At 44.7% G+C, this 20,385-nt stretch overlaps 1 protein-coding gene across 1 annotated transcript in view; it reads right to left on the reverse strand.

The window, feature by feature from the left end:
• Window positions 1–20,385, reverse strand: part of LOC306761866 (A disintegrin and metalloproteinase with thrombospondin motifs 2-like) — a 145,946-nt gene that overhangs the window by 12,242 nt on the left and 113,319 nt on the right. Inside the window, exons 22-23 of the mRNA XM_079248192.1 lie at window positions 2,661–2,790; window positions 2,511–2,585 (exon numbers count right to left, since the gene is read on the reverse strand). Coding sequence (XP_079104318.1) covers window positions 2,511–2,585; window positions 2,661–2,790 — 205 coding nt within the window. The remainder of the gene's footprint in view (window positions 1–2,510; window positions 2,586–2,660; window positions 2,791–20,385) is intronic.

Raw genomic sequence — 20,385 nt, forward strand, 5'->3', positions numbered from 1 at the left:
ACAAGAGATCAGAGAATTCGGTCAGAAACTCGGAGTAAGGTCCAGGTGGGCGATACACTAATGCTAAAAGGAGCGGTTTCTCTCAATTCCATTTTGGATGAGATAAATTTAATGTCAGGAATTCAAAGGATTTATAGTTAGTTTTGTGCTTAGGATTAATTAATAATTCTGACTGAAAGATAGCTGCAACACCTCCTCCTCTGCCTGTAGTTCTAGGAATGTGAAAGTTTAAATAGTTAGCTGGCGTAGCTTCATTAATACTAACATAATCCTCTTGCTGTAACCAGGTTTCCGTAAGACAGAATAAATCAATGTGGTGATCACCTATCAAGTCATTGACTAATAAACTTATTTGGGAGGGATCTGATATTCAGTAGGCCACACTTTATTGTCTTATTTTCAGATTTTATTAGATCCATTGTTTTTATTTTTATGAGGTTTTCACGATTAACCCCAGAAGTGTTTTTGTGTTGTTTAATTCTTACTGCTGGGAAGTTGTATAAGGTCGAATGGGGTTTTGGGTGGGCGGCGGCAGGTGGGAGGCTGCAGAAAAGTGTGTAGGACTACAATTCTGCCTCCTGGTCCCAACCCTGAGTTGTCAATTTAGCTGACTAATAAAAGAGTCCATATTGCTAGATAAGAGAGCGGCTCCATCCAACGTGGGATGGATGCCATCTCTCCTAATAAGACCAGGCTTTCCCCAAAAAGCGCTCCAATTATCTATAAAACCCACGTTGTTATCGGGACACCACCTAGACAACCAGCGGTTGAAGGATGACATGCGGCTAAACATGTCATCGCTGATTAAATTTGGCAAGGGACCAGAGAAAACTACGGAGTCCGACATGCTCTTGGCAAAGTTACACACCGAAGCAACATTCATTTTAGTGACCTCCGATTGGCGTAACCGGGTGTCGTTACCTCCAACGTGAATTACAATCTTACGGTATTTACGTTTAGCCTTAGTCAGCAGTTTCAAATACGATTCGACGTCGCCCGCTCTGGCCCCAGGAATGCATCTGACTATGGTCCCCGGTGTCTCTAGAGCCACGTTTCTGACTATGGAACTACCTATAATCAGGGTTTCTGCCTCAGCGGGTGTGTCGCCGAGCGGGGAAAATCTGTTAGAAACGTGAACAGGTCGGTGGTGGCCAGTGGGTTTTGGTTTGGGGCTACGCTTCCGCCTGACCGTCGTCCAGCCCGCCTCGGCTCCCGGCTGCGCGGGAACTGCTGAGGGACCGCTAGGTGGGCTAGCTGCCCTGGCTGGTAGCTCCGCACTGGCTAATGGGGGCTTGCTGACTAACTGCTTCCCTAACTGCGTGCGGAGCTGGGCTTCTAACTCACAGAGCCTCGCCTCCAAGGCTGCCAAGCTGCTACACTTAATACACCTACCGTTATCACTAAAGGTGGCGGAGGAGTAGCTAAACATCAGACACACCGAGCAAGAAAAGGCAGGGGACCGGGGTGTGGGAAGAGAGCTAGCAGCCATGCTAAAACCGAGTGCTTGAGCTGTTTAAGTCAGTAAACAGAAAGCCGAAGATCCCGAAAATAAATGCAATATATAGAACAGTGGTTTGGGAAGATTTTGTGCGCTAAAGTGAGTGGTTGGTTAACAATAGATAGAAGTTAGAAAGAAGTTAAAGGAGCCAACGGCTCGTAGCAATCCGCAGTGATGCTAGGGAAACAGGAAATGACGCAATACGTTACCGCAACGTCAGCGCGTCCCTGACGTGTGTAAATGAGATCCAAGTTTGTTGCAAATAATATATTAATGAGATGTAAATTTTGATGCATACTTAATATAAAAGAGAGGAAAATAAATGTGAAATGTATATTTAGTGCAGAAAAAATGCAAAATAGGTGTAAAGTAGACGTGAAGACAACAATGAATTTAAGTTGTGAAAATTGGATTGAAATGTTATGTAAATTTGAAAGATTGCAAATAAAAGACTATTAGTTTATTAAAAATTGTGTCAACTATGCTAATGAGATGTAAATGAGATGTTATTTTAATAAAAATGAAAGAGGAATGGAATGAAGCTGATCCAATTCATGCACATTTTATGCAAAGTAGATGTGAATAGGATGTAAATTCAACACTGATGAATTGATTATGAGATGAAAAAATTGAATTCAGTGTTCATGACATAAATTTGATGGAAATGTTGAAATATGTGAAAATTAAGTGCAAACTATACCTGAATAAAAACCACAAGTAAATTACATGAAGTCTGTTGGAAGTGAAATGTCAATAAGAATAACAAATTCAAAGCATTTAATAAATCATATCAAGTAAATGTGTGACAATGATAAAGTAAAGCTGACAAAATGCGGGTAAATTTCATGCTAATTAGATGTGAAGATGTAATGTAGATATAAACAATATCCTCGGCACTTTGTTGGAGACACTGTGGTCATCCAGAACAGCCAGAGATTCTACTGCTGAGGACAAAAGTATAGATCCGTAACATCAAAGGGAGGAAGAGGAAGAGGAAGATTAACTGTCTTACGAGAGGAGTTGTGTGTCGCCGGTAAGTTTGTGTTGGATCTGGATAACCACAGGATGATGGCGTTCTTCTGGTCGCCTGCAGGGGGACACAAACTCAGCTTTAGTCATTCTCTTCTCCTGAAATACTGGCTGATGATTGGAAGATACTCACCGCTGCAGGGCGGGGCCTGGCAAGCACGGGTTCTGATTGGCTGAGGGTCGCTGCAGTTTCCAGCTGAGCCTTCGGGATTCAAACATGCAACCTGACGCTCCTGAGTACCGTTCCCACAAGATGCAGAACACTGCACACACAAGAGTATTGATCAGAATCCAATGAGGACGTGATCAGCTGGAAATAAGGTGACGGTTGGTCAAACTTGTGCAGTCAGTTCTGATTAAATCCAGAACTTAGTCCAGTTTCTGGTCTGCAGCTTGACTGAACCAGTAAACATCATCGTCTATCAGGGGTGTTTTATTACAGATCCAGATATTTATGTTTATTGATCATTTTAGAAAGTAATCAACCTAAAAATCCTGGAGAAAAACGGGATTCTGTAAATATTTTACTTTTATGAACTTGATTACATACCACACACACACACACTTATATATGTATGTGTGCATGATATGATATATATATATATATATATATATATATATATATATGATATATACACACAAAGAGAGAGAGAGGTGAAGGTGAAGATGAAGATGAAGGTGAAGGTGTAGGTGAAGGTGTAAGTGTAGGTGTGGGTGAAGGTGTAGGTGAAGGTCAAGGTGTAGGTGAAGGTGAAGATGAAGGTGTAGGTGAAGGTGTAGGTGAAGGTGTAAGGGTAGGTGTGGGTGAAGGTGTAGGTAAAGGTGTAGGTGAAGGTGAAGGCGTAAGTGTAGGTGTGGGTGAAGGTGAAGATGAAGGTGTAGGTGAAGGTGTAGGCGTAGGTGAAGGTGAAGGTGTAGGTGTGGGTCAAGGTGTAGGTGAAGATGACAATGAAGGTGAAGGTGTAAGTGAAGGTGTAGGTCAAGGTGTAGGTGTAGGTGAAGGTGAAGGCATAGGTGTAGGTGAAGGTGTATGTGAAGGTGTAGACGTAGGTGTAGGTGAAGGTGAAGGTGTAGGTGAAGGCGGAAGTGAAGGTGAAGATAAAGGTGTAGGTGAATGTGAAGGTGCAGGTGTAGGTCAAGGTGTAGGTGAAGATGACGATGAAGGTGAAGGCGTAAATGTAGGTGTAAGTGAAGGTGAAGGGGTAGGTGAAGGTGAAAGTGTAGGTGTAGGTGTAGGTTAAGGTGTAGGTGAAGGTGAAGGTCAAGGTGTAGGTGAAGACGTAGGTGTAGGTGAAGGCATAGGTGAAGGTGTAGGTGTAAGTGAAGGTGTAGGTGAATATGACGACGAAGGTGAAGGTGAAGTTGTAGGTGTAGGAGAAGGTGAAGGTGTAGGTGTAGGTGAAGGTGAAGGCGTCAGTGTAGGTGTAGGTGAAGGTGTAGGTGTAGGTATAGGTCAAGGTGTAGGTGAAGATGAAGCTGTAGGTGAAGGTGTTGGAGAAGGTGTAGGTGTATGTGAAGATGAATTTGTAGGTGAAGGCGTAAGTGTAGGTGTAAGTGAAGGTGTAGGTGAAGGTGTAGGTGAAGGTGTAGGTGAAGATGACGATGAAGGTGTAGGTGTAGGTGAAGGTCGAGGTGAACGTGAAGGTGTAGGTGAAGGTCAAGGTGAAGGTCTAAGGGAGGGTGTAGGTGAAGGTGTAGGTGTCGGTGTATGTGAAGGTGTGGGTGAAGGTGAATTTGTAGGTGAAGGTGAATTTGTAGGTGAAGGTGTAGGTGAAGGTGAATTTGTAGGTGAAAGTGAATTTGTAGGTGAAGGTGAATTTGTAGGTGAAGGTGAATTTGTAGGTGAAGGTGTAGGTGTAGGTGAAGGTGAAGGTGTAGGTGAAGGTGAATTTGTAGGTGAAGGTGAAGGTGTAGGTGAAGGTGTAGGTGAAGGTGTAGATGAAGGTGAATTTGTAGGTGAAGATGAAGGTGTAGGTGTAGGTGAAGGTGAATTTGTAGGTGAAGGTGAAGGTGTAGGTGAATTTGTAGGTGAAGGTGTAGGTGTAGGTGAATGTGAAGGTGAAGGTGTAGGTCTAGGTGAAGGTGAATTTGTAAGTGTAGGTGAATTTGTAGGTGAAGGTGAAGGTGTAGGTGAATTTGTAGGTGAAGGTGAAGGTGTAGGTGTAGGTGAATGTGAAGGTGAAGGTCAGGGTGTAGGTGGAGGTGTAGGTGAAGGTGAATTTGTAGGTGAAGGTGAAGGTGTAGGTGTAGGTGAATGTGAAGGTGAAGGTCAAGGTGTAGGTGTAGGAGTAGGTGTAGGTGTAGGTGAAGGTGTAGGTGAATTTGTTCGTGAAGGTGAAGGTGTAGGTGAAGGTGAAGATGAAGGTGTAGGTGAATTTGTAGGTGTAGGTGTAGGTGTAGGTGAAGGTGAAGGTGTAGGTGAAGGTGTAGGTGAATTTGTTCGTGAAGGTGAAGGTGTAGGTGAAGGTGAAGATGAAGGTGTAGGTGAATTTGTAGATGAAGGTGTAGGTGAAGGTGAATTTGTAGGTAAAGGGGAAGGTGAAGGTGAAGGTGTAGGTGAATTTGTAGATGAAGGTGTAGGTGAAGGTGAATTTGTAAGTGAAGGTGTAGGTGTAGGTGAAGGCATAGGTGTAGGTGAAGGTGAAGGTGTAGGTGTAGGTGTAGGTGTAGGTGTAGGTGAAGGTAAAGGTCAAGGTGTAGGTGAAGGCGTAGGTGTAGGTGGAGGCATAGGTGTAGGTGAAGGTGAAAGTGTAGGTGAATATGACGATGAAGGTGAAGGTGAAGGCGTACGTGTAGGTGTAAGTGAAGGTGTAGGTGAAGGTGTAGGTGTAGGTGAAGGTGAAGGTGTAGGTGTAGGTGAAGGTATAGGTGTGGGTGAAGGTGAAGGTGTAGGTGAAGGTGTAGGTGAATTTGTAGGTGAAGGGGAAGGTGAAGGTGAAGGTGTAGCTGTAGGTGAAGGTGAATTTGTAAGTGAAGGTGAAGGTGTAGGTGAATTTGTAGGTGAAGGTGAAGGCATAGGTGTAGGTGTAGGTTTAGATGAAGGTGTAGGTGAAAATGAAGGTGTAGGTGAAGGTCTAGGTGAAGGTGTAGGTGAAGGTGAAGGTATAGGTGAATGTGAAGGTGAAGGTGTAGGTCTAGATGAAGGTGAATTTGTAGGTGATGGTGAAGGTGTAGGTGAATTTGTAGGTGAAGGTGTAGGTGAATGTGAAGGTGAAGGTCAAGGTGTAGATGTAGGTGGAGGTGTAGGTGAAGGTGAATTTGTAGGTGAAGGTGAAGGTGAAGGTGTAGGTGTAGGTGAGGGTGAATTTGTAGGTGAAGGGGAAGGTGAAGGTGTAGGTGTAGGTGAAGGTGAACTTGTAGGTGAAGGTGTAGGTGAAGGTGAATTTGTAGGTGTAGGGGAAGGTGAAGGTGTAGGTGAAGGTGAAGGTGAAGATGAAGGTGAAGGGGAAGGTGAATTTGTAGGTGAAGGGGAAGGTGAAGGTGTAGGTGTAGGTGAAGGTGAATTTGTAAGTGAATGTGTAGGTGTAGGTATAGGTGAAGGCATAGGTGTAGGTGAAGGTGAAGGTGTAGGTGTAGGTTAAGGTGTAGGTGTAGGTGAAGGTAAAGGTCAAGGTGTAGGTGAAGGCGTAGGTGTAGGTGAAGGCATAGGTGTAGGTGAAGGTGAAAGTGTAGGTGAATATGACGATGAAGGTGAAGGTGAAGGCGTAGGTGTAGGTGTAGATGAAGGTGAAGGTGAAGGTGAATTTTTAGGTGAAGGTGTAGGTGAAGGTATAGGTGTAGGTGAAGGTGAAGGTGAAAGTGTAGTTGAAGGTGAAGGTGTAGGTGAAGGTGAAGGTGTAGGTGAATTTGTTCGTGAAGGTGTAGGTGAAAGTGAAGGTGAAGGTGAAGATGAAGGTGTAGGTGAGGGTGAATTTGTAAGTGAAGGTGAAGGTGAAGGTGAATTTGTAGGTGAAGGTGAAGGTGAAGGTGTACGTGAATTTGTAGGTGAAGGTGTAGGTGAAGGTGAATTTGTAGGTGAAGGGGAAGGTGAAGGTGTAGCTGTAGGGGAAGGTGAATTTGTAAGTGAAGGTGAAGGTGTAGGTGTAGGTGAATTTGTAGGTGAAGGTGTAGGTGAAGGTGTAGGTGAAGTTGTAGGTGACGGTCAAGGTGAAGGTGTAGGTGAAGCTGAAGGTGTAGGTGAATTTGTAGGTGAAGGTGTAGGTGAATTTGTAGGTGAAGGTGAAGGTGTAGTTGAAGGTGAATTTGTAGGTGAAGGTGTAGGTGAAGGTGTAGGTTTAGGTGAAGGTGAAGGTGAAGGCATAGGTGTAGGTGTAGGTGAAGGTGAAGGTGAAGGTGAATTTGTAGGTGAAGGTGTAGGTGTAGGTGAATTTGTAGGTGAAGGTGAAGGTGTAGGTGAATTAGTAGGTGAAGGTGTAGGTGAAGGTGAATTTTTAGGTGAAGGTGTATTTGAAGGTGTAGGTGTAGGTGAAGGTGTAGGTGAAGGTGAAAGTGAATTTGTAGGTGAAGGTGTAGGTGAAGGTGTAGGTGTAGGTGTAGGTGAAGGTGTAGGTGAAGTTGAATTTTGAGGTGAAGGTGAAGGTGTAGGTGAATTAGTAGGTGAAGGTGTAGGTGAAGGTGAATTTTTAGGTGAAGGTGTATTTGAAGGTGTAGGTGTAGGTGTAGGTGTAGGTGAAGGTGAAAGTGAATTTGTAGGTGAAGGTGTAGGTGTAGGTGTAGGTGAAGGTGTAGGTGAAGGTGAATTTTGAGGTGAAGGTGAAGGTGTAGGTGAATTTGTAGGTGAAGGTGTAGGTGAAGGTGTAGGTGTAGGTGAAGGTGCAGGTGAAGGTGAATTTGTAGGTGAAGGTGTAGGTGTAGGTGAAGGTGCAGGTGTAGGTGAATGTGAAGGTGAAGGTGTAGGTGTAGGTGAAGGTGTAGGTGTAGGTGAATGTGAAGGTGAAGGTGTAGGTGAAGGTGTACGTGTAGGTGAAGTTGTAGGTGAAGGTGTAGGTGTAGGTGTAGGTGTAGGCGAAGGTGTAGGTGAAGGTGAAGGAGAAGGTGAAGGTGTAGGTGAATTTGTAGATGAAGGTGTAGGTGAAGGTGAATTTGTAGGTGAAGGGGAAGGTGAAGGTGAATTTGTAGGTGAAGGTGTAGGTGAAGGTGAATTTGTAGGTGAAGGTGTAGGTGAAGGTGAATTTGTAGGTGAAGGTGTAGGTGAAGGTGAATTTGTAAGTGAAGGTGAAGGTGTAGCTGTAGGTGAATTTGTAGGTGAAGGTGAAGGTGTAGGTGTAGGTGTAGGTGAATGTGAAGGTGTAGGTGAAGGTGAATTTGTAGGTGAAGGTGTAGGTGAATTTGTAGGTGAAGGTGTACGTGAAGGTGAATTTGTAGGCGAAGGTGAAGGTGAAGGTGTAGGTGAATTTGTAGGTGAAGGTGTAGGTGAAGGTGAATTTGTAGGTGAAGGTGTAGGTGTAGGTGAATGTGAAGGTGAAGGTGTAGGTGAAGGTGAATTTGTAGGTGAAGGTGTAGGTGAATTTGTAGGTGAAAGTGAGGGTGAAGTTGAAAGTGTAGGTGTAGGTGAAGGTGAATTTTTAGGTTAAGGTGAAGGTGTAGGTGAAGGTGTAGATGTAGGTGAAGGTGTAGCTGAAGGTGTACGTGAAGGTGAATTTGTAGGCGAAGGTGAAGGTGAAGGTGTAGGTGAATTTGTAGGTGAAGGTGTAGGTGAAGGTGAATTTGTAGGTGAAGGTGTAGGTGTAGGTGAATGTGAAGGTGAAGGTGTAGGTGAAGGTGAAGGTGAATTTGTAGGTGAAGGTGTAGGTGAATTTGTAGGTGAATGTGAAGGTGAAGGTGAAAGTGTAGGTGTAGGTGAAGGTGAATTTTTAGGTTAAGGTGTAGGTGAAGGTGAATTTGTAGGTGAAGGTGTAGGTGTAGGTGAATTAGTAGGTGAAGGTGTAGGTGAAGGTGAATTTTTAGGTGAAGGTGTAGGTGTAGGTGAATTAGTAGGTGAAGGTGTAGGTGAAGGTGAAGGTGAATTTGTAGGTGAAGGTGTAGGTGTAGGTGAATTAGTAGGTGAAGGTGTAGGTGAAGGTGAATTTTTAGGTGAAGGTGTAGGTGAAGGTGTAGGTGTAAGTGTAGGTGAAGGTGTAGGTGAATTTGTAATTGAAGGTGTAGGTGAAGGTGTAAGTGAAGGTGTAGGTGTAGGTGTAGGTGAAGGTGCAGGTGAAGGTGTAATTGAATTTGTAGGTGAAGGTGTAGGTGAATGTGAAGGTGTAGGTGAAGGTTTATGTGTAGGTGTAGGTGAAAGTGTAGGTGAATTTGTAGGGGAAGGTGAAGGTGTAGGTGAATTTGTAGGTGAAGGTGAAGGTGTAGATGAATTTGTAGGTGAAGGTGGAGGTGAATTTGTAGGTGAAGGTGTAGGTGAATTTGTAGGTGAAGGTGAAGGTGTAGTTGAAGGTGAATTTGTAGGTGAAGGTGTAGGTTTAGGTGAAGGTGTAGGTGTAGGTGAAGGTGAATTTGTAGGTGAAGGTGTAGGTATAGGTGCAGCTGAAGGCATAGGTGTAGGTGTAGGTGTAGGTGAAGGTGAAGGTGAATTTGTAGGTGAAGGTGTATTTGAATTTGTAGTTGAAGGTGTAGGTGAAGGTGTAGGTGTAGGTGTAGGTGTAGGTGAAGGTGCAGGTGAAGGTGAATTTGTAGGTGAAGGTGTAGGTGTAGGTGAAGGTGAATTTGTAGGTGAAGATGTAGGTGTAGGTGTAGGTGAATGTGAAGGTGAAGGTGTAGGTGAATGTGAAGGTGAAGGTGTAGGTGAAGGTGAAGGTGTACGTGTAGGTGAAGGTGTAGGTGTAGGTGAAGGTGTAGCTGAAGGTGAATTTGTAGGCGAAGGTGAAGGTGTAGTTGAAGGTGAAGGTGAAGGTGAAGGTGTAGGTGTAGGTGACGGTGTAGGTGAATGTGAAGGTGTAGGTGAATGTGAAGGTGAAGGTGTAGGTGAAGGTGTACGTGTAGGTGAAGTTGTAGGTGAAGGTGTAGGTGTAGGTGTAGGTGAAGGTGTAGCTGAAGGTGAATTTGTAGGCGAAGGTGAATTTGTAGGTGAAGGGGAAGGTGTAGGTGAATTTGTAGATGAAGGTGAATTTGTAGGTGAAGGGGAAGGTGTAGGTGAATTTGTAGATGAAGGTGAATTTGTAGGTGAAGGTGTAGGTGAAGGTGAATTTGTAGATGAAGGGGAAGGTGAAGGAGAAGGTGAAGGTGAATTTGTAAGTGAAGGTGAAGGTGTAGGTGTAGGTGAAGGTGAATTTGTAAGTGAAGGTGAAGGTGTCGTTGAATTTCTAGGTGAAGGTGTAGGTGAAGGTGTAGGTGAATTTGTAGGTGACGGTCAAGGTAAAGGTGTAGGTGAAGGTGTAGGTGAATTTGTAGGTGACGGTCAAGGTGAAGGTGTAGGTGTAGGTGAATTTGTAGGTGAAGGTGAAGGTGTAGATGAATTTGTAGGTGAAGGTGGATTTGTAGGTGAAGGTGAAGTTGTAGGTGAAGGTGAATTTGTAGGTGAAGGTGTAGGTGAAGGTGAATTTGTAGGTGAAGGTGAATTTGTAGGTGAAGGTGTAGGTGAAGGTGAATTTGTAGGCGAAGGTGTAGGTGTAGGTGAAGGTGTAAGTGTAGGTGTGGGTGAAGGTGAAGATGAAGGTGTAGGTGAAGGTGTAGGCGTAGGTGAAGGTGAAGGTGTAGGTGTGGGTCAAGGTGTAGGTGAAGATGACAATGAAGGTGAAGGTGTAAGTGAAGGTGTAGGTCAAGGTGTAGGTGTAGGTGAAGGTGAAGGTGAAGGCATAGGTGTAGGTGAAGGTGTATGTGAAGGTGTAGGCGTAGGTGTAGGTGAAGGTGAAGGTGTAGGTGAAGGCGGAAGTGAAGGTGAAGATAAAGGTGTAGGTGAATGTGAAGGTGCAGGTGTAGGTCAAGGTGTAGGTGAAGATGACGATGAAGGTGAAGGCGTAACTGTAGGTGTAAGTGAAGGTGAAGGGGTAGGTGAAGGTGAAAGTGTAGGTGTAGGTGTAGGTTAAGGTGTAGGTGAAGGTGAAGGTCAAGGTGTAGGTGAAGACGTAGGTGTAGGTGAAGGCATAGGTGAAGGTGTAGGTGTAAGTGAAGGTGTAGGTGAATATGACGACCAAGGTGAAGGTGAAGTTGTAGGTGTAGGAGAAGGTGAAGGTGTAGGTGTAGGTGAAGGTGAAGGCGTCAGTGTAGGTGTAGGTGAAGGTGTAGGTGTAGGTATAGGTCAAGGTGTAGGTGAAGATGAAGCTGTAGGTGAAGGTGTTGGAGAAGGTGTAGGTGTATGTGAAGATGAATTTGTAGGTGAAGGCGTAAGTGTAGGTGTAAGTGAAGGTGTAGGTGAAGGTGTAGGTGAAGATGACGATGAAGGTGTAGGTGTAGGTGAAGGTCGAGGTGAACGTGAAGGTGTAGGTGAAGGTCAAGGTGAAGGTCTAAGGGAGGGTGTAGGTGAAGGTGTAGGTGTAGGTGTCGGTGTATGTGAAGGTGTGGGTGAAGGTGAATTTGTAGGTGAAGGTGAATTTGTAGGTGAAGGTGTAGGTGAAGGTGAATTTGTAGGTGAAAGTGAATTTGTAGGTGAAGGTGTAGGTGAAGGTGAATTTGTAGGTGAAGGTGAATTTGTAGGTGAAGGTGTAGGTGTAGGTGAAGGTGAAGGTGTAGGTGAAGGTGAATTTGTAGGTGAAGGTGAAGGTGTAGGTGAAGGTGTAGGTGAAGGTGTAGATGAAGGTGAATTTGTAGGTGAAGATGAAGGTGTAGGTGTAGGTGAAGGTGAATTTGTAGGTGAAGGTGAAGGTGTAGGTGAATTTGTAGGTGAAGGTGTAGGTGTAGGTGAATGTGAAGGTGAAGGTGTAGGTCTAGGTGAAGGTGAATTTGTAGGTGTAGGTGAATTTGTAGGTGAAGGTGAAGGTGTAGGTGAATTTGTAGGTGAAGGTGAAGGTGTAGGTGTAGGTGAATGTGAAGGTGAAGGTCAGGGTGTAGGTGGAGGTGTAGGTGAAGGTGAATTTGTAGGTGAAGGTGAAGGTGTAGGTGTAGGTGAATGTGAAGGTGAAGGTCAAGGTGTAGGTGTAGGAGTAGGTGTAGGTGAAGGTGAATTTGTAGGTGAAGGTGTAGGTGAAGGTGTAGGTGAAGGTGAATTTGTAGGTGTAGGTGTAGGTGTAGGTGAAGGTGAAGGTGTAGGTGAAGGTGTAGGTGAATTTGTTCGTGAAGGTGAAGGTGTAGGTGAAGGTGAAGATGAAGGTGTAGGTGAATTTGTAGATGAAGGTGTAGGTGAAGGTGAATTTGTAGGTAAAGGGGAAGGTGAAGGTGAAGGTGTAGGTGAATTTGTAGATGAAGGTGTAGGTGAAGGTGAATTTGTAAGTGAAGGTGTAGGTGAAGGCATAGGTGTAGGTGAAGGTGAAGGTGTAGGTGTAGGTGTAGGTGTAGGTGAAGGTAAAGGTCAAGGTGTAGGTGAAGGCGTAGGTGTAGGTGGAGGCATAGGTGTAGGTGAAGGTGAAAGTGTAGGTGAATATGACGATGAAGGTGAAGGTGAAGGCGTACGTGTAGGTGTAAGTGAAGGTGTAGGTGAAGGTGTAGGTGTAGGTGAAGGTGAAGGTGTAGGTGTAGGTGAAGGTATAGGTGTGGGTGAAGGTGAAGGTGAAGGTGTAGGTGAAGGTGTAGGTGAATTTGTAGGTGAAGGGGAAGGTGAAGGTGAAGGTGTAGCTGTAGGTGAAGGTGAATTTGTAAGTGAAGGTGAAGGTGTAGGTGAATTTGTAGGTGAAGGTGAAGGTGTAGGTGAATTTGTAGGTGAAGGTGTAGGTGAATGTGAAGGTGAAGGTCAAGGTGTAGATGTAGGTGGAGGTGTAGGTGAAGGTGAATTTGTAGGTGAAGGTGAAGGTGAAGGTGTAGGTGTAGGTGAGGGTGAATTTGTAGGGGTAGGTGTAGGTGAAGGTGAACTTGTAGGTGAAGGTGTAGGTGAAGGTGAATTTGTAGGTGTAGGGGAAGGTGAAGGTGTAGGTGAAGGTGAAGGTGAAGATGAAGGTGAAGGGGAAGGTGAATTTGTAGGTGAAGGGGAAGGTGAAGGTGAAGGTGTAGGTGTAGGTGAAGGTGAATTTGTAAGTGAATGTGTAGGTGTAGGTATAGGTGAAGGCATAGGTGTAGGTGAAGGTGAAGGTGTAGGTGTAGGTTAAGGTGTAGGTGTAGGTGAAGGTAAAGGTCAAGGTGTAGGTGAAGGCGTAGGTGTAGGTGAAGGCATAGGTGTAGGTGAAGGTGAAAGTGTAGGTGAATATGACGATGAAGGTGAAGGTGAAGGCGTAGGTGTAGGTGTAGATGAAGGTGAAGGTGAAGGTGAATTTTTAGGTGAAGGTGTAGGTGAAGGTATAGGTGTAGGTGAAGGTGAAGGTGAAAGTGTAGTTGAAGGTGAAGGTGTAGGTGAAGGTGAAGGTGTAGGTGAGGGTGAATTTGTAAGTGAAGGTGAAGGTGAAGGTGAATTTGTAGGTGAAGGTGAAGGTGAAGGTGTACGTGAATTTGTAGGTGAAGGTGTAGGTGAAGGTGAATTTGTAGGTGAAGGGGAAGGTGAAGGTGTAGCTGTAGGGGAAGGTGAATTTGTAAGTGAAGGTGAAGGTGTAGGTGTAGGTGAATTTGTAGGTGAAGGTGTAGGTGAAGGTGTAGGTGAAGTTGTAGGTGACGGTCAAGGTGAAGGTGTAGGTGAAGCTGAAGGTGTAGGTGAATTTGTAGGTGAAGGTGTAGGTGAATTTGTAGGTGAAGGTGAAGGTGTAGTTTAAGGTGAATTTGTAGGTGAAGGTGTAGGTGAAGGTGTAGGTTTAGGTGAAGGTGAAGGTGAAGGCATAGGTGTAGGTGTAGGTGAAGGTGAAGGTGAAGGTGAATTTGTAGGTGAAGGTGTAGGTGTAGGTGAATTTGTAGGTGAAGGTGAAGGTGTAGGTGAATTAGTAGGTGAAGGTGTAGGTGAAGGTGAATTTTTAAGTGAAGGTGTATTTGAAGGTGTAGGTGTAGGTGAAGGTGTAGGTGAAGGTGAAAGTGAATTTGTAGGTGAAGGTGTAGGTGAAGGTGTAGGTGTAGGTGTAGGTGAAGGTGTAGGTGAAGGTGAATTTTGAGGTGAAGGTGAAGGTGTAGGTGAATTAGTAGGTGAAGGTGTAGGTGAAGGTGAATTTTTAGGTGAAGGTGTATTTGAAGGTGTAGGTGTAGGTGTAGGTGTAGGTGAAGGTGAAAGTGAATTTGTAGGTGAAGGTGTAGGTGAAGGTGTAGGTGTAGGTGTAGGTGAAGGTGTAGGTGAAGGTGTAGGTGTAGGTGAAGGTGCAGGTGAAGGTGAATTTGTAGGTGAAGGTGTAGGTGTAGGTGAAGGTGCAGGTGTAGGTGAATGTGAAGGTGAAGGTGTAGGTGTAGGTGAAGGTGTAGGTGTAGGTGAATGTGAAGGTGAAGGTGTAGGTGAAGGTGTACGTGTAGGTGAAGTTGTAGGTGAAGGTGTAGGTGTAGGTGTAGGCGAAGGTGTAGGTGAAGGTGAAGGAGAAGGTGAAGGTGTAGGTGAATTTGTAGATGAAGGTGTAGGTGAAGGTGAATTTGTAGGTGAAGGGGAAGGTGAAGGTGAATTTGTAGGTGAAGGTGTAGGTGAAGGTGAATTTGTAGGTGAAGGTGTAGGTGAAGGTGAATTTGTAGGTGAAGGTGTAGGTGAAGGTGAATTTGTAAGTGAAGGTGAAGGTGTAGCTGTAGGTGAATTTGTAGGTGAAGGTGAAGGTGTAGGTGTAGGTGAATGTGAAGGTGTAGGTGAAGGTGAATTTGTAGGTGAAGGTGTAGGTGAATTTGTAGGTGAAGGTGTACGTGAAGGTGAATTTGTAGGCGAAGGTGAAGGTGAAGGTGTAGGTGAATTTGTAGGTGAAGGTGTAGGTGAAGGTGAATTTGTAGGTGAAGGTGTAGGTGTAGGTGAATGTGAAGGTGAAGGTGTAGGTGAAGGTGAATTTGTAGGTGAAAGTGAGGGTGAAGTTGAAAGTGTAGGTGTAGGTGAAGGTGAATTTTTAGGTTAAGGTGAAGGTGTAGGTGAAGGTGTAGATGTAGGTGAAGGTGTAGCTGAAGGTGTACGTGAAGGTGAATTTGTAGGCGAAGGTGAAGGTGAAGGTGTAGGTGAATTTGTAGGTGAAGGTGTAGGTGAAGGTGAATTTGTAGGTGAAGGTGTAGGTGTAGGTGAATGTGAAGGTGAAGGTGTAGGTGAAGGTGAAGGTGAATTTGTAGGTGAAGGTGTAGGTGAATTTGTAGGTGAATGTGAAGGTGAAGGTGAAAGTGTAGGTGTAGGTGAAGGTGAATTTTTAGGTTAAGGTGAAGGTGTAGGTGAAGGTGTAGATGTAGGTGAAGGTGTAGCTGAAGGTGAATTTGTAGGTGAAGGTGTAGGTGTAGGTGTAGGTGAAGGTGAAGGTGAATTTGTAGGTGAAGGTGTAGGTGTAGGTGAATTAGTAGGTGAAGGTGTAGGTGAAGGTGAATTTTTAGGTGAAGGTGTAGGTGAAGGTGTAGGTGTAAGTGTAGGTGAAGGTGTAGGTGAATTTGTAATTGAAGGTGTAGGTGAAGGTGTAAGTGAAGGTGTAGGTGTAGGTGTAGGTGAAGGTGCAGGTGAAGGTGTAATTGAATTTGTAGGTGAAGGTGTAGGTGTAGGTGAATGTGAAGGTGTAGGTGAAGGTTTATGTGTAGGTGTAGGTGAAAGTGTAGGTGAATTTGTAGGTGAAGGTGAAGGTGTAGGTGAATTTGTAGGTGAAGGTGAAGGTGTAGATGAATTTGTAGGTGAAGGTGGAGGTGAATTTGTAGGTGAAGGTGTAGGTGAATTTGTAGGTGAAGGTGAAGGTGTAGTTGAAGGTGAATTTGTAGGTGAAGGTGTAGGTTTAGGTGAAGGTGTAGGTGTAGGTGAAGGTGAATTTGTAGGTGAAGGTGTAGGTATAGGTGCAGCTGAAGGCATAGGTGTAGGTGTAGGTGTAGGTGTAGGTGTAGGTGAAGGTGAAGGTGAAGGTGAATTTGTAGGTGAAGGTGTATTTGAATTTGTAGTTGAAGGTGTAGGTGAAGGTGTAGGTGTAGGTGTAGGTGTAGGTGAAGGTGCAGGTGAAGGTGAATTTGTAGGTGAAGGTGTAGGTGTAGGTGAAGGTGAATTTGTAGGTGAAGATGTAGGTGTAGGTGTAGGTGAATGTGAAGGTGAAGGTGTAGGTGAATGTGAAGGTGAAGGTGTAGGTGAAGGTGTACGTGTAGGTGAAGGTGTAGGTGTAGGTGAAGGTGTAGCTGAAGGTGAATTTGTAGGCGAAGGTGAAGGTGTAGTTGAAGGTGAAGGTGAAGGTGAAGGTGTAGGTGTAGGTGACGGTGTAGGTGAATGTGAAGGTGTAGGTGAATGTGAAGGTGAAGGTGTAGGTGAAGGTGTACGTGTAGGTGAAGTTGTAGGTGAAGGTGTAGGTGTAGGTGTAGGTGAAGGTGTAGCTGAAGGTGAATTTGTAGGCGAAGGTGAATTTGTAGGTGAAGGGGAAGGTGTAGGTGAATTTGTAGATGAAGGTGAATTTGTAGGTGAAGGGGAAGGTGTAGGTGAATTTGTAGATGAAGGTGAATTTGTAGGTGAAGGTGTAGGTGAAGGTGAATTTGTAGATGAAGGGGAAGGTGAAGGAGAAGGTGAAGGTGAATTTGTAAGTGAAGGTGAAGGTGTAGGTGTAGGTGAAGGTGAATTTGTAAGTGAAGGTGAAGGTGTCGGTGAATTTCTAGGTGAAGGTGTAGGTGAAGGTGTAGGTGAATTTGTAGGTGACGGTCAAGGTAAAGGTGTAGGTGAAGGTGTAGGTGAATTTGTAGGTGACGGTCAAGGTGAAGGTGTAGGTGTAGGTGAATTTGTAGGTGAAGGTGAAGGTGTAGATGAATTTGTAGGTGAAGGTGGATTTGTAGGTGAAGGTGAAGTTGTAGGTGAAGGTGAATTTGTAGGTGAAGGTGTAGGTGAAGGTGAATTTGTAGGTGAAGGTGAATTTGTAGGTGAAGGTGTAGGTGAAGGTGAATTTGTAGGCGAAGGTGTAGGTGTAGGTGAAGGTGTAGGTTTAGGTGAAAATGAAGGTGTATGTGTAGGTGAAATTGAAGGTGTAAGTGCAGCTGAAGGCGTAGGTGTAGGTGAAGGTGAAGGTGTAGGTGAATTTGTTGGTGAAGGTGAAGGTGTAGGTGAATTAGTAGGTGACTGTGTAGGTGAAGGTGAATTTTTAGGTGAAGGTGTAGGTGAAGGTGTACGTGTAGGTGTAGGTGAAGGTGTAGGTGAAGGTGTAGGTTTATGTGAAGGTGAAGGTGTATGTGTAGGTGAAAGTGAAGGTGTAAGTGCAGCTGAAGGCGTAGGTGTAGGTGAAGGTGTAGGTGAAGGTGAAGGTGTAGGTGAATTTGTTGGTGAAGGTGAAGGTGAAGGTGTAGGTGTAGGTGAAGGTGTAGGTGAAGGTGAATTTGTATGTGAAGGTGTAGGTGAATGTGAAGGTGAAGGTGTAGGTGAAGGTGAATTTGTAGTTGAAGGTGTAGGTGAAGGTGTAGGTGTAGGTGAAGGTGCAGGTGAAGGTGTAAGTGAATCTGTAGGTGAAGGTGTAGGTGTAGGTGTAGGTGAATGTGAAGGTGTATGTGAAGGTCAAGGTGTAGGTGTAGGTGTAGGTGAATTTGTAGGTGAAGGTGTAGATGAATTTGTAGGTGAAGGTGGAGGTGAATTTGTAGGTGAAGGTGTAGGTGAAGGTGAATTTTTAGGTGAAGGTGTAGGCAAAGGTGTAGGTGTAGGTGTAGGTGAAGGTGTAGGTGAAGGTGAATTTGTATGTGAAGGTGTAGGTGAATGTGAAGGTGAAGGTGTAGGTGAAGGTGAATTTTTAGGTGAAGGTGTAGGTGTAGGTGTAGGTGAAGGTGTAGGTGTAGGTGTAGGTGTAGGTGAAGGTGCAGGTGAAGGTGTAAGTGAATTTGTAGGTGAAGGTGTAGGTGTAGGTGAATGTGATGTTGTAGGTGAAGGTGTAGGTGTAGGTGCAGGTGAAAGTGTAAGTGAATTTGTAGGTGAAGTTGTAGGTGAAGGTGAATTTGTAGGTGAAGGTGAATTTGTAGGTGAAGGTGTAGGTGAAGGTGAATTTGTAGGTGAAGGTGAATTTGTAGGCGAAGGTGTAGGTGTAGGTGAAGGTGTAGGTTTAGGTGAAAATGAAGGTGTATGTGTAGGTGAAATTGAAGGTGTAAGTGCAGCTGAAGGCGTAGGTGTAGGATTAGGTGTAGGTGAAGGTGAAGGTGTAGGTGAATTTGTTGGTGAAGGTGAAGGTGTAGGTGAATTAGTAGGTGAATGTGTAGGTGAAGGTGAATTTTTAGGTGAAGGTGTAGGTGAAGGTGTAGGTGTAGGTGTAGGTGAAGGTGTAGGTGAAGGTGTAGGTGTAGGTAAAGGTGAAGGTGTAGGTTTAGGTGAAGGTGAAGGTGTATGTGTAGGTGAAAGTGAAGGTGTAAGTGCAGCTGAAGGCGTAGGTGTAGGTGAAGGTGTAGGTGAAGGTGAAGGTGTAGGTGAATTTGTTGGTGAAGGTGAAGGTGAAGGTGTAGGTGTAGGTGTAGGTGAAGGTGTAGGTGAAGGTGAATTTGTATGTGAAGGTCTAGGTGAATGTGAAGATGAAGGTGTAGGTGAAGGTGAATTTTTAGGTGAAGGTGTAGGTGAAGGTGTAGGTGTAGGTGTAGGTGAAGGTGTAGGTGAAGGTGAATTTGTAGGTGAAGGTGTAGGTGAATGTGAAGGTGAAGGTGAATTTTTAGGTGAAGGTGTAGGTGAAGGTGAATTTGGAGGTGAAGGTGAAAGTGAAGGTGTAGGTGAATTTGTAGTTGAAGGTGTAGGTGAAGGTGTAGGTGTAGGTGTAGGTGAAGGTGCAGGTGAAGGTGTAAGTGAATCTGTAGGTGAAGGTGTAGGTGTAGGTGTAGGTGAATGTGAAGGTGTATGTGAAGGTCAAGGTGTAGGTGTAGGTGAATTTGTAGGTGAAGGTGAAGGTGTAGATGAATTTGTAGGTGAAGGTGGAGGTGAATTTGTAGGTCAAGGTGAAGGTGTAGGTGAAGGTGAATTTTTAGGTGAAGGTGTAGGCGAAGGTGTAGGTGTAGGTGTAGGTGAAGGTGTAGGTGAAGGTGAATTTGTATGTGAAGGTGTAGGTGTAGGTGAATGTGAAGGTGAAGGTGTAGGTGAAGGTGAATTTTTAGGTGTAGGTGTAGGTGTAGGTGAAGGTGCAGGTGAAGGTGTAAGTGAATTTGTAGGTGAAGGTGTAGGTGTAGGTGTAGGTGTAGGTGAATGTGATGTTGTAGGTGAAGGTGTAGGTGCAGGTGAAAGTGTAAGTGAATTTGTAGGTGAAGGTGTAGGTGTAGGTGTAGGTGTAGGTGAATGTGAAGGTGTATGTGAAGGTCAAGGTGTAGGTGTAGGTGAATTTGTAGGTGAAGGTGAAGGTGTAGATGAATTTGTAGGTGAAGGTGGAGGTGAATTTGTAGGTGAAGGTGAATTTGTAGGTGAAGGTGAATTTGTAGGTGAAGGTGAAGGTGTAGGTGAATTTGTAGGTGAAGGTGTAGGTGAAGGTGTAGGTGTAGGTGAAAGTGTAGCTGAAGGTGAATTTGTAGGTGAAGGTGTAGGTGTACGTGAATGTGAAGGTGAAGGTGTAGGTCTAGGTGTAGGTGAATGTGAAGGTGTAGGTAAAGGTGAAGGTGAATTTGTAGGTGAAGGTGTAGGTGAATTTGTAGGTGAAGGTGTACGTGAAGGTGAATTTGTAGACGAAGGTGAAGGTGTAGGTGAATTTGTAGGTGAAGGTGTAGGTGTACGTGAATGTGAAGGTGAAGGTGAAGGTGAATTTGTAGGTGAATGTGTAGGTGAATTTGTAGGTGAAGGTGAAGGTGTAGGTGAATTTGTAGGTGAAGGTGTAGGTGAAGGTGAATTTGTAGGTGAAGGTGTAGGTGTAAGTAAATGTGAAGGTGAAGGTGTAGGTGTAGGTGAAGGTGAAGGTGAATTTGTAGGTGAAGGTGTAGGTGTAGGTGAAGGTGAATTTTTAGGTGAAGGTGAAGGTGTAGGTGAAGGTGTAGGTGTAGGTGTAGGTGTAGGTGAATTTTTAGGTGAAGGTGAAGGTGAAGGTGTAGGTGTAGGTGTAGGTGAATGTGAAGGTGAAGGTGTAGGTGTAGGTGAACGTGAATTTGTAGGTGAAGGTGAAGGTGTAGGTGAATTTGTAGGTGAAGGTGTAAGTGAATTTGTAGGTGAAGGTGAGGGTGAAGGTGTAGGTGTAGGTGTAGGTGAAGGTGAATTTTTAGGTGAAGGTGAAGGTGTAGGTGAAGGTGTAGGTGTAGGTGAATGTGAAGGTGAAGGTGTAGGTGTAGGTGAACGTGAATTTGTAGGTAAACGTGTCGGTGAAGGTGAATTTGTAGGTGAAGGTGAGGGTGAAGGTGTAGGTGAATTAGTAGGTGAATGTGTAGGTGAAAGTGAATTTTTAGGTGAAGGTGTAGGTGAATGTGAAGGTGTAGGTGAAGGTGAATTTTTAGGTGAAGGTGTAGGTGAAGGTGAAGGTGTAGGTGTAGGTGAAGGTGTAGGTGAAGGTGAATTTGGAGGTGAAGGTGAAAGTGAAGGTGTAGGTGAATTTGTAGGTGAAGGTGTAAGTGAAATTGTAGGTGAAGGTGAGGGTGAAGGTGTAGGTGTAGGTGTAGGTGAATGTGAAGGTGTATGTGAAGGTCAAGGTGTAGGTGTAGGTGAATTTGTAGGTGAAGGTGAAGGTGTAGATGAATTTGTAGGTGAAGGTGGAGGTGAATTTGTAGGTGAAGGTGTAGGTGAAGGTGAATTTTTAGGTGAAGTTGTAGGCGAAGGTGTAGGTGTAGGTGAAGGTGAAGGTGTAGGTGAAGGTGAATTTGTATGTGAAGGTGTAGGTGTAGGT

The sequence above is a fragment of the Telmatherina bonti genome (genome assembly GCF_933228915.1).
Source record: "Telmatherina bonti genome assembly, chromosome: 10".
Lineage (NCBI taxonomy): Eukaryota > Metazoa > Chordata > Actinopteri > Atheriniformes > Telmatherinidae > Telmatherina > Telmatherina bonti.